The sequence below is a fragment of the Ostrinia nubilalis genome, chromosome 12, assembly GCF_963855985.1.
Source record: "Ostrinia nubilalis chromosome 12, ilOstNubi1.1, whole genome shotgun sequence".
NCBI lineage: Eukaryota > Metazoa > Arthropoda > Insecta > Lepidoptera > Crambidae > Ostrinia > Ostrinia nubilalis.
Window position 1 is genome coordinate 13,354,246 of NC_087099.1, and position 18,059 is coordinate 13,372,304.

The following is an 18,059-nucleotide window of genomic DNA, read 5'->3' on the forward strand; positions in this document are numbered from 1 at the left end:
GGGGTGTTGCGCCGAATTTTGTCAGTGTGTGCGTGCGCGCGGCATACGTATTGGCGCGCTCACCATACAAACCGCGCTCGGTGCGTTTCTATGAAGATGACCTATCTGGGGGCACGGCAGTGCCCCCACCAAGTCGAGCAAAAAAGCGGCACGGCCGTACCATCCTTTTCTCGAAGCAATTCAGGCCATTTTCGACCGCCTGTAACTTCGTTGTGGATAAAACTAGAAGGCTGAATTTTCATTAGCTATGCAGGCATTGTAAAGACACGGTATATTTAAAATTTCATTCAATTTGAACCATTAGTTTAAGAATTATAACGGGTCAAAGTTACTTAATTTTGTCACTCACTGACTGACTGACTGACTGACTGACTGACTCACCGATCATCAAAATTCTAAGGCACTTCTAGCAGACCTAGAAGCTTCAAATTTGGAATATAAGTAGTGTTTGGTGTATGAATCAAGGAAAAACTAAAATATTTGGGGGCACGGTAGTGCAACCGCCAAGTCGAGTAAAATTTTTCAATTTCGGTCCAGTTTTCTAGATACATAACTGCTGTCTACAAAATACAAAAAGAAATGAGATCCCATCAAAAACAATACTTGTCAAAAAAAACCAAGTCTCGCAACTCAGTTGTTCTACGGTAAAAAGTTGTGAGATCCATGTAATACCAAGTCCAGGCCAGGAAATCTTTAACTTTTTACATAAATATGTTGACTTGGCCATCGCATGAAAACACGTGTAAATTAAATTATTTAGTGCGATGGCCAAGTCAATAATTTATGTAAAACGTTAAAGATTTCCTGGCCTGGACTTGGTATTACATGGATCTCACAACTTTTTACCGTAGAACAACTGAGTTGCGAGACTTGGTTTTTTTGACAAGTATTGTTTTTGATGGGATACGTATTTTCGCGCTCACATAAAAACCGTGCTCGGTGCGTTTCTATGAAGATGACCTACTCATTTGTATTTATTCTGCTTGTACCGATGGGTCGAACGCGGGGTGATGTGCGGGTAAGTCGCATTCCAGCGTGGTGCGTAGTTAGCTCGATCGGGTAACGACATACATGTCGTTGAGACCCGTTTCTCTAATTTAATCTATCTTAATATAATATCCATCTTTGCTGACGTGGTACCTAGGTGGTGGATGGTTATGACACAGGTTGATGCAGACTAGCCTTCCATCGTTCTCTATTCTGATCTTGGCTTCGCATCCCTTGTTCCTAGATGAGCAGATCCAATTTTTGCAGGTCTTGTTCGATCTTGAGAAAGTATACTTATCCACCATAGCGATCTGCCCCCGGTTGGAAAACTTGGAATCTATGTAAATGTATCCTTTATCTGAAAAACAAATTTATTTGATTATTTACAGTTAGACAAATATCTCCTACGCACTTCCTGGCCCTGCGACCTTGACCAGATCGTCAGTCGTCAGTCTACCGAGTGGGTCTGCCTACACTACGCTTGCCCGGGCTACTTGTGAACTTTTCTGCTCTAACAGCCATCAGCTGTGCCCACTGCCACTTGTTTGGCAAAGTTTTAATGCCCGTTTTCACCATCAATCCCTAATTTTAAGTGATGGTGAAACATAACAGGAGTTTTGTTTTCATAGGGGTCACTTAAAAATTAGGCATTGATGGTGAAAACGGACATAAGTCTTTTTTCAATTTTGACGAAGATTTGGCGGTAGACGTCAAAAATATTTGCAGCAAATTAACCATTATGGGGTTCTTCAAATGCCTCCTTTTTTCTCTAAAGTTCACTAGTTACAGCATAAATAAAAAAAATACTATTAGTTTATAAAAATGTATTATACTATTCAAATTAAAAATTGGGTGAAATTGAATTCTCATAATATTCAAAAAGATTTACCAACACCTACTTATTTTGATATATTTTCCAGTTTTCGCGTGTCGCCCGTTGCAAAACAAACAAACGATGCTTGCTTAAGGGAAGCAGCAAATCGAACGCACAGCGTTGAATAGAGCTTTATAATTGGTTCATGTGTCACCATGTGTGTCCACGGGCACTGTGAGACCTCATAGTAATGTTTGTGAATACGGGCGAGTACGTCGTTAAGCCCCGTGTTTCTATTTTAATCTATCTTAATATAGTTTCCATGGCTAGTGACGTGGTATTTAGGGGGTAGGTGGTTATGTGCAAGGTTGATGCAGACTAGCGTCCCATCTTTTTGTATTTTGATCTTGGCTTCGCACCCCTTCTTACGAGATGAGCAGTTCCAAATTTGGCAGGTCTTGTTCGCTCTTGAGAAAGTATAGTTCTCCACCATCGCGACCTGCCCCTGACTGGAACCTATGTATATGTATCCTTTATCTGAAAAACAAAGATTTAGTTTTCTTAGGATATGCTGCTTTTTATTTTTGACGCTAAGCAACATAAGACGGGCTGTTGGACAAATACAACGATAGGTCCTGTCCGCTTCTAAGCACTTCCCACAAATTTAACCGACCAGACTGTCAATCGTCAATCGTGAATGGGAGGCCTGCCTACACTGCTCGTCAGGTCAGTAGTGTGAGGTTAACGTAACACACTGTCACTTAAGTTTGGTAAAATGTTAAGGCTGGGTTGCACCATCTTACTTTAACTATAACAAACGTCAAAAACCTGTCAAACTTTATACAAAAAGCACGGTTAAGGTCAAAGTTGAGTGGTGCAACTCAGTGTAAGGCTGCGTTGCACCATCTAACTTTAACCGTGACTATAACGATAATCGGTGCTTTTTGTATGGAGTTTGACAGATTTTTGACGTTTGTTAAAGTCAAAATAAGGTGGAGCAACCCAGCCTAAGTTTTATTTTAAGTTTTGACAAAGATTTGGCAATAGACGGCAAAAAATAATTACAATAAATGAGATTCTTCACGTGTCTCCATATTTTTCTTTACAATTCACTCGTTACAACATAAATTGGGTGAAATGAAATCCTGCATTCCTGATAAATAGTAACTCAAACATTTACTTAAATTTTGATATATTTTCCACTATTTGTGATGTGATATCTCGGTGCTCTATGATTGTGGTCCAAATTGAGGGAGGTGAGATTCCCGTCTTTGTCGATATTGATCCTCGCTTCACACTTGGTCTTGTATCTGGATGAACACTGCCACGTTCTACTATTCCTGTTCGATTTGGAGTAAGTATAGTTGTCAAACATTATGAGCTGCCCTCTGGGTGAGCCTATGTACTCGTACGTGTAATCAGATCCTGAAATATTTGTTTATTTATGTAGAGACACAACCACGAATACAATTCAAAACAATTACGAATATAACATAAGATTCATTATCATCATTTCAGCCACAGGACGTCTTCTGCTGAACATAGGACTCCCCCAATAGCTTCTACATCGCACGGTTGATAGCGACCTGCATCCAGCGCCTTCCTGCTACCTTTATCAGGTCGTCGGTCCACCTTGTGGGTGGACGTCCCACAACATAAGATTAATAATAAATAATTAATTAGGTTTCACATTTATATTATATTCCTATAAATGTTGCACACAGCATATAGTATTATAAATACTTAAGAAATAGAATATTGAAAAGACTAATTTTACTTTTACTTAAAACTTAGCGACTGACATTTAATTGATATTTTTAAACAAATAAGAATATTGAAAAAGTATATCCGAATTGGTGGTAGGTATTATTATTATAAAATCTGTACATTCGAAACATAATGTTATTAAGTAGGTATATGCTACATTGTTACTGTAAAGAGGTATTTGCTTATTTACTATCGGTTAACATCACATAATAAATAAATAATTAAATATCTTTGGACATTTCACACTGCGCCTCTATTCCCAAACTAAGCAAAGCGTGTACTATGGGTACTAGACAACGAATATAAACATACTTTAATTACTTTTAAACACATACATATTATAGACTAGCTTTCCACCCGCGGCGTTGAATTTTGTCGGTCACGGAAAAACGTTACTGCGCGCGTCCCTGTTTCAAAAACCGGGATAAAAACTATCCTTTGTCCTTTCCGGGGACTAAAACCATCTCTATGCCGAATTTCATCAAAATCAGTTCAGTGGTTTAGGCGTGAAAGCAAGACAGACAGACAGACAGAGTTACTTTCGCATTTATAATATTAGTATAAAGCCCGGTCTGTGAAAACGTAGAATTTTGTCCAATGACCCTTAGCTACCCATCCTTATCGCTCACGCGTAATTATATTGCTGTCGCGACTGTGCGACTGGCACCCGCAGTGAGTGTGCGAGCGCGATAGCAACATAATTACGCGCGAGCGATAAGGATGGGTAGCTTGGGGTCATTGGACAAAATTCTACGTGCTCACAGACCAGACTATAGAAGTATAGATAATATTTATAGATTAGTATAGATAGATATAGATAGACAGAGCAGATAAAATCGTTAGTACGAACTAAGTATTTTCAACCGGTTTTCTTTGTTCCCGTTTACGCGATTTCCATAAGGTTCTGATGTTGTGTTGTTCCTCTGGCGGCATGCTTGAAATCAACTTTTTGTGTTTATGATAACTTTCTCTATTTTTTCGTTTTCGTTCAGCCATTTTTTCTGGGTCTGCTTTGAGTTTTTCTCTATAGCGTCTCGATTTCTCCTTCTCCGACAATTTCGTTTTACCTGAAATGAAATGAAAATTAATGTGTTAGTAATAATAAAAACTAGTAACACATGAAGGCAGTTTTTCCCGTTTTCGATAGCTAACTTTCAATGAATATGCAACTTAGAGTTGAATAATTTTAATTACAAAAAGCATGACTATGACATAGTATAATATAATTAAAATACATTAGAAAAAATACAAAAAAGTAAAAGCGTACATTGAGATTACATTTCCATCGTTAAAGTTTCTAATCAAATCCATATTGATACTTATTATACTATCTATGACTAAGATAATTTCATGTTAGAGAGAACTGCATGCACGTCTATTCTATTAATATCTATCTGATATTTTGAATAAATGTCAATTCTTAAACCCGCCTTACTTTAAAATTCCTACGGTATTACTTAAGTATTCATTTATTTATACAGCTTGGGATAATTAATTAATTATCAAAACATATTACATACATGGGTATTTCTCATCAAATTGCGAAATTTGATTCCCGAGCCATTAGTGCCGAGTCACATGCATTAAATTACATAAGTCTTTTTTTTATTTGAATGTACGCTGTCTATACCACTATTGCATAAAAAGAAAACGTATTACCTCTAAAGAAAAAAAAGATATGGCTACTTTATTACCGTGAAAATCATTCCCTCACCTTGTCCCTTAGTCCAAAATTATTACTAAAATGCCTATTAACTTGAAATATATCAATATTTTTAATAATAAAATTATGCAAATATGTAAGAAAGATGTTTGTTATTGTCCATAAAAGCTTTCATCTTACAACAACAAATTTATAAAAACAATGATTCGATTTTAAATGTGTCCCGCCAAATAAAATCATTCCCTCATCCTATTACGAATATTCGATTTCTGAATGTGTCAAACGATATTTAGTAACGCAACTTTAAGTTTTTAGTACCTGGATACACTCTCAAATGATTCAAGATGGCAATTTCTTCTCAACAGTAGGTTAGTTCGTGTAAAAAAATATTTTGCGTAAAATTGTTAAAAGTTAAATTTATGACGATCATTACCTCACGTTACATTAATGTATTAAGCATTTTAATATTTATCATTAAAATTTGTTGGTTTTATGCGTTTTTGGGAGTAAAATACATATTAAAAATGTAACAAGCAAATTGAGGTTATGTGTCGGTGTTTTTGTAGCTTAAGTTAAAATTCGTCATTCCCTCACAGTCATTCCCTCACTTCTAAGTGCAGTGAGGGAATGACGGTCGTGTGAGGGAATGATTTATCCAGTAATCTGCGGTTTTTTAGATTGTTTAGACACCGTTGATTTTTAGTCGGCCGATAGTTTAGTCGGGTTGGGCTCTCAGTGCTCACACTGATTCAACTAAACAGTTGAATCGGGCGTGGGTGCGCAGACCGCCGATTTAAAATCGGGCCGATTGCTTCATTCGATAGAGAGCTGTTGAAGAGATCAGTCGCGTAGAATGTTTCCCAGAAATAATATAATTTTTTTTATACCAAATTAACTCATGCCTGCGGCTTCAACTGCTCGAAATTCAGATTGTTACATAAAAGATAAAAGTTTAATAAAAATCATCTCAAATTTATACATCATGAAAAGGAAATTGACCTCCTTCTTCTCGAAATTGGACCTACCTAGCTGAATCGTTTGTCCGAGGTAGACATACTTGTCAACAATCTCAAGAATCGAGCGCAACATGGACGTTCGACATAAGCTTCGTTTTGTCCGTGTTCATCCTGTGATGACTCGGAAACGTGGCCTCTCACTATAGACCCTATACAGAAGCTCAAAGTTGCACAGCGTACTATGGAGAGGGCTATGCTCGGTGTTTCTTTACGAGATCGAATCAGAAATGAGGAGATCCGTAAACGAACTAAAGTCGCTGACATAGCCCGACGGATTAGCAAGCTGAAGTGGCAGTGGGCAGGGCACATAGTACGCAGAACTGACGGCATGAGGCAACAAGGTTCTGGAATGGAGGCCGCGTACCGGAAAACGCAGCGTGGGACGTCCACCCATAAGGTGGACCGACGATCTGATTAAGGTAGCAGGAAGGCACTGGATGCAGGCCGGGACCAACCGTGCGATGTGGAAGTCATTGGATTATGTTCAGCAGTGGACGTCCTGTGGCTGAAATGATGATAATGAAAGGGAAATGATCATGAAAAAGTTAAATCGAGAGTAATAACTAGTTAAATCAATTAATTAGTAATAATAACCTTTCCCGCCAAAAACGAGGAGCAAACTGAAGCTATCGGCCGAGTTGGACGACGAAAAATCGGCCAGTCTGCGCGCGCGTAGAGGAGCGCCGTCTGATCAAGCTATCGACCGATAGTTGGACGATACTTTAATTGGAAGGCAGTTGGGAATCGTATTCAACTATTTAGTCGGCCAAATCAAATCGGCGTAATGTGCGAACTTCCATACATGCCCATACTGATTAACTGCCCGACTAAACTATCGGACGACGAAAAATCGATGGTCTGCGCCTAGGCTTATTTATTTCATGTAACTTGTATTTCCTGGTATTTAATTTAAAAGAGGTGCATGTATGTGGAAGCAAAATAGCACGACAAAAGAAGTTGAGTGATGCAAAAAAATAAATAAAAAAGAAAGAGTACGATAGAAAAAGGCGAGAAAAATGAAAAATAATACTGAATCTTTGAAAAAACTGCGGGAAAAAGAAAGATTAAAATATTTAAAGGAAAAAGCGAAAGTTCAAGTAAAAACTTAGACTAGTGAATACCCGAAATACTTGTCAAAACTTATAGCATGCCAATATGCCATTTGTACATGTTGTTTTTTACTATAATATAATAATAAATCATTCCCTCACTCCGTTAATCATTCCCTCATTTATTAATTTTTTAAAACCTCATTTTTTATAGGTAATATAAAAAAATATGGAAGACCAATACCCCTGGACAGATCTTTAAAAGTAACTTTTCTGATCTCTGCAAAAAATATCTAAGTTTATGTAAAAAAAAAGAAATTTAAATAAAATCTCAAATTTTGAGATTTCATAAGAAATACCCACATTATACATACAATTGATCCATAAAAGGAGCTACTTCGAGAAACCAGTCGAATAAGTAAGATATTATTGATCAATACCCGTTTGCACCATCAATCCCTAATTTTTAAGTGACCTCTATTAAAACAAAATTCCTGTTATGTGTTACCATACCATAGGGGGTCACTTAAAAATTAGGGATTGATGGTGAAAACGGGCATAAGTGACCTGATGATTTTTTTGTGTTTTAGATGGCGCAGTACAATGTACAAGCTACACAGGAATGGCAGTGGTGGGAAATAGAGACGGGAATAATCCCGTTTCCCACATTAATAACCTGTGAAATTAAGACTTCTACTGCTAAATAGCTAATCTAAGTTTCGGCTTCAGGGTTCTCTTCTTCATCCTTCAGGTCCATATTCGGGAAAGACGTTTCTGAACACGAATGACTTTTACATCTTATCACGCACCCATCCTGTGAAAAGATATCAATCTTACATTATTTGGAGGTAGAAGAATACCAGGAGTTGAATTTTTAAAGGCAGATTGGTAGTACGTAAGTAGGTACTATAGATTAGTATAGGTTTCAGTATATCCTGGTACACACTATAATAAAATTTTGGTGACTACGGTGGACATTTTCATAAAGACGGTACTCCTTACAAATTGCAAAAATGTATATAAAAATCGAACCAGGAAGAATTTTTTACTGCTTTGTACTAAGTGATTGATTGTGTTGTGTGTGTAAAATACCACCTATTACTTCATAAAACACAAGAACCTTTATCTTGATATGCTCTCTATACCATACTGCCATAATAAAGCCATGAAAGGCCAAACAAACTCACTTTAACGGTGGCACTGCCAAGGCACCCCATCTTGCCGTACTCGGAACACCTCCATATCGTGGAGTCCTTACACTCCTTCTGCTTGAAGTATCTGTGCTCGCCCCATAATAACGCCATGCCTTTGGGCCTCATCACGAAATAAGGGTCGTCGTCAGTGCCAAGATTTTTTTCTGGAATCCATGCTGAAAAGATAAAGTTTTAGTTTAGCGAATTGTCCATTAAAGAATTGTCCGGATGAAGAATGTAAAACACAGCGTGGGACGTCCACCCACAAGGTGGACCGACGAAATCGTTAAGGTAGCAGAAAACGCTGGACGTAGGCTGCTACCAACCGGGCAACATGGAAAGCATTGGGAGAGGTCTATGTTCAGCAGTAGACGTCCTATGGCTGAGATGATGATGATGAATTTGTCCATTAATAATAGTTCTTCTGGTTAACTCAACTATTGACCGTGACCGTGCCTTTCGAAGATTTAAACAGGTCCGCAGTGACAGCAACTGGAATAGCTTCAAGGCTGCCAGAAACCGGTGCAATCAGATGGTAAGATCAGCCAAACGGAGGTACATACATAACAATATCCATAATTCTTCTTCGGCCGATGTATGGAAGTTCCTCAAAGGACTTGGCTTTGGCAAAGCTGACATTAAACTCTCAAACTCTCAATTTTCACCAGATGAATTAAATATTCATTTCTCTTCTGCTTCAACTTTGGACCCTGATGTAAAAAATAAAACTATTGCCGAGGTAACTACCACGATCCCTCTCGTCTCGACAACCTTCTCTTTTTCTGCAGTGTCAGTCGATGTAGTCAAGAAAGTCATACTGTCGATCAAATCACAAGCGGTTGGCTTCGATGGCATAGGCCGGTACATGATATCGATTCTGCTCGACTGCACTCTCCCTTTAATAACCCACATTATTAACTTCTCTTTAAGCTCTGGCACTTTCCCTACTTTATGGGGTAAAGCTTTCGTCATCCCTCTTCCTAAAATATCGAATCCCACCTTGCTCAACAACTTCAGACCTATCTCTATCTTACCCTTCCTTTCCAAAACTTTGGAAGCTGTTGTACACTCCCAATTCTCTAAGTTCATCTTCGACAACAATGTCCTTAGTCAGTTTCAATCCGGCTTCCGCCCTGGCCACAGTACCAGCACTGCACTACTTAAAGTGACTGAGGATATCAGAATAGGCATGGAACACGGTGAAGTGACACTGCTAGTATTGATTGACTTTTCCAACGCCTTTAATACTGTGGACCATGACGTTCTTCTGGCTGTTTTAACCCAACTCAATCTTACACCTACTGCAATTAACTGGTTTGCTTCCTACCTTCGTGGCCGCCAGCAAGCGGTCCGTATCGATAACTCTATTTCCCACTGGCGTGACTTGCTTACTGGCGTTCCGCAGGGTGGCATACTCTCTCCTTTACTGTTTTCTCTCTTTATAAACTCTATCACCTCCGGTATTGGCTCCTCTTGCCATCTATATGCAGACGATCTGCAACTTTACCGTCAATGCCACTTCAAGGACATCAACAGGGCTGTGGAGTATATAAATGCTGATCTTGATTACATTGCTGAGTGGTCTGGTCGATTTGGTGTAGCCGTCAACCCTAACAAGTGCCAAGCCATAATTATTGGAAGTCAGCGTCAAATATGTCACCTCAACGGTGTGCCACCGGTTAACTTTAATGGAGTTGACATTCCTTACTGTGCGAGCGTCAAAAACCTTGGCTTGCACTTGGACACCACGCTCAGCTGGAATGTACAGGTTGCAGAGGTCAGTCGGAAGGTTACAGCCACAATGCGCTCCCTCTGGAGGCTCAAAAACTTCCTCCCAACAAAAACGAAAATTTCCCTCATTCAAGCTCTTGTCCTCCCGATAATCGACTATGCCGATGTCTGTTACCCCGACCTGAATCAAGATCTACTTACAAAGTTGGATCGCCTTGTCAACAATGCCATTCGCTTTATTTTCTGTCTCCGTAAATATGACCATATCTCCGCTTACCGTTCCCAGCTTCAATGGTTGCCTCTCCCACTTCGACGCAAACTCAGAATTCTCTGTACCCTTTTTTCAATTCTAAATGATCCCAACTCTCCTTCATATCTTAAGTCTCAGTTTAATCTTCTCAGCTCTACGCACTCACGTCAGCTCCGTTCCTCCAACAAATCCGTTCTTTCTACCCCTCTTCACCGAACTGGTTTTCTCTCCGACTCCTTCCGTCTCCAGGCCATTAGGCTCTGGAACTCTCTGCCTGAAGAGACCAGGCAAGCGTCTAGTAAGTTTTCTTTTAAAAAATCTGTCCATAATCACTTTCTCAAAATGATCTCATCTTCATGAATTGTAATTTCAGTTTAACTCAATCATCTATTTTATGTATGTATTTATTTATTATATATTTTATATATTATTTATGTATGTAGCATATTTGTTTTTGTTTTTCTTTCCTGCACTAGAAGTACCGCCAAACAAATTTCTTTTCTGCTCAACCCAAAGGTAAACTGGTCGAGAATGCTTTAGTGCATTAAGTTCGCCTTATGTTCAAATTTATTTTGGCATAAAAGTTTAAATAAATAAATAAATAAAACTATTCCCTCTTGTTCCCATCGCTGAATCTCCTGTGTAGCCAGGATCTACAGCTTCACCACCAATAAAAACCAACCAGTGAAGGCCAAACTTGTCCCAGAGAAAAATTAACTGAATTTCCCTGACAAAGGTGACTGAGTTTCTTCCGACACTTCTCAACACCAGCCCATATGTTGTCCCGAAGTGATGGTAGGGCATGTCGTATTTGGGAGGTGTATAAGTGCCCTGGAAAGGGCCTATGTATTGAATGGACTGTTTCATTATATTTCATTCACTGTCATTGGACCCGCAACGAAACAATTTCTTCTAGTTAAGATTTCCACACAAAATTGTGAGGATAGGCTACCAAAAAATATAACAATCCCTCTCACCTTTGCAATAAAGTCCCTGCTTATTGATGTGGTACTTGGGCGGCGGGTGGTTATGATCCGGGTGGTATTCCAGGAGCGATTCCGTCTCATCGTGAACCCTGATCTTGGCTCGGCACTGGGTGCTCTGCCGGTTGGAGCAGGTCCAGATGTTAGAACGCCGGTTGATCCTGATGAACGTGTAGTCTTGCACCATCGCCAGGATACCCCGGCCGGTCTTTATCAGTTTACACTCGATGTCTGCAAGAATAAGGCATGTTATTATCTATTTTTAGAGTTGACCTAACTAAAGTTTTTAGCAGTTTTACTACCAGAACCAAAAGACTAAGAACACACGTAAACTTTGCTGAGCAGTTCATATAGAGGTCATTGATTTGGACTTCAACAAATTAGTAATGTACCAGTTACAAGTATCTATTAGAATTTAAACCGTATAATAATGGAATTAACTATACAGTGTTAAATACTTTTGCGCTCGTGACTTCTCACAATTATACCTGGGAGACACCATGCCGAAAAATAGATTTTGGATACTGGGAAAAGGTAAAATAAAACAAACTAATTTATATTTATTCGTCGAAATAAGTTTGCTGCTAACATTTATCAGGCATTTGATGTTATGACATCAAAATAAAATTTTTGTTGCGAAATCGAACTTATTACAACTGCTCAAGTTCCGGGCCGTGCTCACTGAATTTTCTTTTACTAAAGCCCGGTCTGTGAGCACGTAGAATTTTGTTCAATGACCCCAAGCTACCCATCCTTATCGCTCGCGCGTAATTATATTGCTGTCGCGACTGTGCGACGGGCGCCCGCAGTGAGTGTGCGAGCGCGACAGCAACATAATTACGAGCGAGCGATAAGGATGGGTAGCTTGGGGTCATTGGACAAAATTCTACGTGCTCGCAGACCAAACTATAGAAGTCATAACCGTGCGCTTTTAAATCTCCAATTATTCCATAATCTGTATTAATATAGGTAACATCAATAAATATATCCTTTAATTACACAAACAGATAAGTACACATGCATAAATATGTATGGAGTGATTAAGTTCTCCTGATAAATTCCTACTTTCTGGACACTTTTTATATCTATGATTATATGACTATAATAACAATTATAATATTATAATCAGTGTGTTAACATAAATAGGTAATAAATTTGTTTTTTTCTGAATACTTTGACCATAGGAGACTAGAACAAATCTGTTTACAGAAGTTATTTTAACATTGTTTAAATATTTTACTTTTGTTTATAAATTATATTGAATAAACTAATTATAAAATATGTATTATTCGTACATCATATTATGACGCACTTTTCTGGCAAAAAAATCTCTTAAATCAGGCGATATCCATGACCATGTGCTTGCATGATGAGCAGATTCACTTAAAGTATGACTAGATCAAGATCAACATCTTACACTTTCAATACAACGAATACTTATCTTTAGAGTTCAGCAGAATACTGCTAAGGTCAAGTCTCCATCAAGGCAAAGGCGAGAGATAGATCCAAGCCATAAGTAGGCAATTATGCCAATAGAATTTAAAACCTAACACTTGTTCGCAAGAAACTAATGCCTGTTTTCACCATCAATCCCTAATTTTTAAGTGACCCCTATGGTAACACAATAGGAATTTTGTTTTCAAAGGGGCCACTTAAAATTAGAGATTGATAGTGAAAACGGGCATAAGGCCGGCCCAGTTTTGAATCCAGATTTCCAGCTTGAGCGTGCTCATCTCCTACGTAAGGATTTTGATATAAAAGTTCACTGCGCACCTGGCGGCCGTGACGTCACATCGACCTTCTAGTACGGACGGGGTGAACACCGGGAGATATGCGAGTAACTGGGAGAGGGAGTCGCATTCCAGCGAGGTGCGCGGTTAGCTCGATCAGTAGCCTTATTCACGTAACAAAACTTCAACGACAACAAAACACTGAGTTGCGATCCTATCGAGTAATCGTTCTATCAAAATGACCCTTGTGAATACGGATTTAGAACTGTTTTCAATGGGACGACGTAACAAAACTTCAATGGCAACAAATCGCTGAGTTGCGATCCTGTCGAGTAAACGTTCTATCAAAAATGACCCTTGTGAATACGGATTTAGAACTGTTTTTCAATGAGATCTTGACTGTCAAAATACGTGAATAAGGCCACTGGTTGTAGAAGATCATGCTCAAGCCAAACCTCTCCATTCAGAAACTTAGCCTCTAGTTAAGTGTAAGTAAACAATATTACTTAGTATACAACTTTACATAAGTCCCATCTGCGTCGATATAATACCGTGGGGGTGGGTGAGTGTGCTTCAGCATGATGCCCAGGAGTTGGTTGTACTTATTCACCCTCAACCGAGCCTTGCATTGCCTCCCGGACTTGCTGGAGCAAGCCCACGTGTGGGAAATCCTGTTCGCTTTGGAGAACGTGTAGCCGTTCACCATGATTAGCTGCCCTCGGGAGGAGTCTATCACTTTATACCGTGTTTCTGCAACAATGTCAAAGGTTAGAGATGTTTGTCCTTTTGTTTAAAATTTGATCACCGGCAGTACAGTCAGCGTCAAATTCGTGACATTCAAAATGGCCAAAAAGTTGACAACAGAACTGTAATAAAGACGTGTTGCGAACTTAATGGTTACTTTAGGTAAAGCCTGGTCCGTGAGCACGTAGAATTTTGTCCAATGACCCCAAGCTACCCATCCTTATCGCTCGCGCGTAATTATGTTGCTGTCGCGCTCGCACACTCACTGCGGGCGCCCGTCGCACAGTCGCGACAGCAATATAATTACGCGCGAGCGATATACAGGGTGTTAGGTAAATGGGTATATGAGCCGAAACTAGCCCATGTTAACATACTCATATAAATACTATAGTGGTGTTAGAAAGTGGATATCGTAATATTTAATAAATAATATTTTCCCATACAAAACTAAATAAATAATTATTATTTTAATTTTTGGACAGCCCTACGATCGCGCAACTCCCTCCTAGGTCAAACGTGGTCAAACGGTATTTCATTCACAAATTTTGACGCGAGTCGGCACCGCCCACTTTTATTATTACTTTTGAACCAATTCTTCACTTACCTCTTTTTATTGACTCTGCAAGCAATCCAAGATATTCAGGGGGTAACACTTCACTCTAATTCACAAAACGAATCGCAACACATTATCACATCCATCCACTCACTTATTTACCTTCCCACGCTTTCAAGTGACCGGGTAGGTAGGTACTTGTAGTGAAATCCTATTTTCAAGAACGGGATCTCCGGGTCTCCCTTCGCGGTGGTATGGTGGTGTCGATTCACCCACCCGCGAAAACATTATGACACAAGGTATCGTGGAACGGAAGGTCTCCCGGACATAAATCGTTCATCACACTAAAGAAAACACAAAGTCCTATTGCACCAACACCACTCAACACCATAATGTCATTGTATTACTTAGCTATTTGAATATCTAATTATCCAGAACGTCGAACAACAAAACATCGCAACAAACTGATCAAATAATAATGTAAACAAATAAACATGGCCGCATGGCGCATGCGCGGTGCAACTAGTGCGAGGTCATTATTTTTTCCATAAATTCGGTAATCGATATTGATATTACAAAAAATCGATTAAAATATCAAATTGTTTGAAACCCATCTGACTAATCAATAGGAATGTCTTAAAATCAATTATCGAATAATTGATAGATCCTATCGCTCATACTATCGATTGGTCTAAATCAGATAGAAGATATTGAAAAAAAAAACTAACAACACAGTTTTATTTGGTAAATTAAGAAAACGGTAATCTGCCATGCTTTTGGAAATGTTTTAGCTAAATTTAATTTGCGATAAACGCTGTTATTTTTCTTAGAAAATAATTAATATGATAATATTTTATTAACGATAGTATGAGTGATTGGGTGGCCCTTCGATAGGCTATTGATAGACAATCAGCAAGATTACTGACCAACTGGATTGTAATTACGGCACTGTAATTACGACACTTTGACCCCAGAGACGACTCGACCTTCATTAGTCAATCATGAAATGAAAACTTAACCCCAACCACATGTCGTCCGTCTCCATTAATGATTGGAAATTAATTAATGGCACCTTATTATTTGTAGAAAAAAAAATCCTTCAACGATTTATTATTGAACAAGAGAAAAATCTTAATCGATTTTTTGCCTTCAATGTCACTTCCCTACTCCTGCGCCGCGATGATCTTCCAACTCTTTCTTGCAAGTGAAAGCCGCCGTGCGATACGTCTTGCGTCTCACTCTCGCTACACGTGCCGTCCCATTGTTCGAGAACAATAGGACCTTTCGTTGTCCTTCAAAGATTAAACAGTGCGTTGGACACTTTCTTTAATGCCTAAGGTTTTTTTTTCAATAATCGTGATTTACGATGATAAAATTTAGATGATTACCTACAATGTCTCATTTTCCTTAATCAGTTATCAAGTTTAATGATTATTCAATTAATTTTAATAAGTAAGTTACAGGCAATGAAGTAAAATTAATTCTTGACCACTTTGTTTACTTTTACTTATCCAAATCGAATCAAATAAGGTAAGGGAGTATTTGACTTATGCTAAATCTTTTTATATGGACTGATTTTCCTGGGGAACTGCTTAAGGTTTTTGCCTCTCAGAGAAAAATTTTTAGGCAGAAAATAATAATGAATTCTGTTATTTGTTTTATCTACGCAAGTTTGTCGTACTATTAATTTTCAGGGGTATCACGACGCAATCTGGCGACAAAAACTGAATCAGCTGATTACTCAATAATGGTACCTTTCCCAGACTTTCTGACACCACTATAGTATTTATATGAGTATGTTAACATGGGCTGGTCTCGGCTCATATACCCATTTACCTAACACCCTGTATATAGGTATAACGAATTATTTGACACTCACGCTGCTGATCCAGTCCTGAATTCACACAGCCAGAAATGATTATGAAGCACATACGGATAAAAGCGGATATACCCTCATCAATTTCCATTCCTTCATGGTAAGAGGCCTATTCAATGGACCGACGATCTGGTACAAACGGCGGACGATCTTCTGTGCCAAAGTGTGCATGTGAATGTGGCGCCTGCATGAAATCATTTTCAGGGTAAAATACATACGAGTGGTTCAAATAAATGCACATAAGTTTATTGAAAACATTTTTATTGCCATTTCAAAAATATGATTAAACATCAATGAAAAATATTTTATATAGAATTCAACAACACAGCTTACTACGTAATATTCAACTTGTTTTCAAGTAATTGTTATTCAACCAAACGTAAAATCAACTAGGTACTTACGATAATCTAAAAAACTGACCTAAATTGTTTTTTTGTCATAAACAATACTAAAGTATACACTTCTACAGGTTTGTTTTAGAAGTAAAAGATAACTCAGAATTCTTTAAAATAATACATTTACTATTTAAACTACCTAAAGTGAACAATATACCTAGTAAAAAGCATTAACTAACAAATATATTGACATACTTTTAGAGTATGCTCAGCTGCTTCCATAGTAATTCGATGGTAATTGAACTTAATTATTTTAATTGATCCCAGGTTCGATTCAATTTACAAAACAATGTTATAATTTTATTCCATATTCGTTAAAGCTGACGTTCCCGGCAAAAATAATACTAATATTAATTCTTGTATGATATTTTAATTCACATAACTGTACAGACAACTACACCATAGTTTATAGCCTTTTATTTAATGGTAAAAAAACAATCACATGTCTTTGAAAAAATCACGAAAAGGCACTTGATTTTCTAAAAAACATTTGCATCGGCCGGGAATCGAACCCGGGCCGCCCGCGTGGCAGGCGAGCATTCTACCACTGAACCACCGATGCTTGTTCTTTAATTATAAAAATACACACCAGTACTTATCGGTGCGCAAATAGAAAGGCGGAAAGATGTGCGCTCACGCATCGCTTGACCTCGGAAAGATAATGATAGGTCACGTTTGAAATTTCGCTACTGTTACTCGGAGATTCGATTGATACGTGGGACACTATTTAAGTTGTGAGCCTAACTATGAAAACAAAGTAGTATATTATTAAAATGGTATTGATTGCGTTTATTGGTATTGTCTTTCATGATTTATGTACTTTTTAATGTGTCCGAAACACTTTTCATAGCATTTTTTCCACTCAGCTTGAGGCACTTCCAAAGCATGGTTTTTGACCGCACCGACAGTTGCTTCTGGCTACATAAATCGCTGTTCACGCATTTAATTTTAATGTAATGGGTACCAAAAGAAGTGTTTAGATTCCAAGCAAGAATTTTGTAGCGTTGGACCTGTTTATTTCATATTTTGAGTGTTCAAATAGTCAGTTGTTTGACGAGACGTGTAAAAGCTCACATTTTCGTCACGAATGGCGATTCGATTATGCTGGTCAGTTTCCCTTATTAAACTGAAGACTTTTGGAAAAAAAAGTGGCTGTTTACTATTAAGAATTAACCATTCTAAATTTCTCTAGTGATGTTTCTGTCATATAATCGGATATTTGGGAAAAATAGGCGACCGTAAGTTTCAAAGTGTTCCGAGCGCATGGGACTTTTGTTGGAATTGGTTCATCTTAAAACACCTCCATAG

General features: G+C 38.3%; 1 protein-coding gene and 1 non-coding gene across 2 annotated transcripts; both read right to left on the reverse strand.

Moving 5' to 3' along the window:
• Positions 1-7,685: 7,685 nt before the first annotated feature.
• On the reverse strand, positions 7,686-11,698 carry LOC135076559 (uncharacterized). The gene is made up of 3 exons (XM_063971001.1): positions 11,448-11,698; positions 8,484-8,665; positions 7,686-8,110 (listed from the first exon to the last, which is right to left on the reverse strand). The coding sequence occupies exons 1-3, from the start codon at positions 11,638-11,640 to the stop codon at positions 8,009-8,011; spliced, it is 477 nt and encodes a 158-aa protein (XP_063827071.1). The 5' UTR covers positions 11,641-11,698; the 3' UTR covers positions 7,686-8,008.
• Positions 11,699-17,242: 5,544 nt separating this feature from the next.
• On the reverse strand, positions 17,243-17,313 carry Trnag-gcc (transfer RNA glycine (anticodon GCC)). Its single transcript has one exon. It is a non-coding gene; the product is annotated as a tRNA-Gly (tRNA).
• Positions 17,314-18,059: the final 746 nt, after the last annotated feature.

Bases quoted from the DNA above. Each gene is read 5' to 3' on its own strand.
- LOC135076559 (XM_063971001.1), bottom strand. From the start codon at position 11,640: ATGGTGCAAGACTACACGTTCATCAGGATCAACCGGCGTTCTAACATC. The intron at 8,666-11,447 runs GTGAGAGGGATT...TTATCTTTTCAG, and splicing joins GCAGGGACTTTATTGCAAAG to CATGGATTCCAGAAAAAAAT. The intron at 8,111-8,483 runs GTGAGTTTGTTT...ATCTTTTCACAG, and splicing joins TTGGCAGTGCCACCGTTAAA to GATGGGTGCGTGATAAGATG.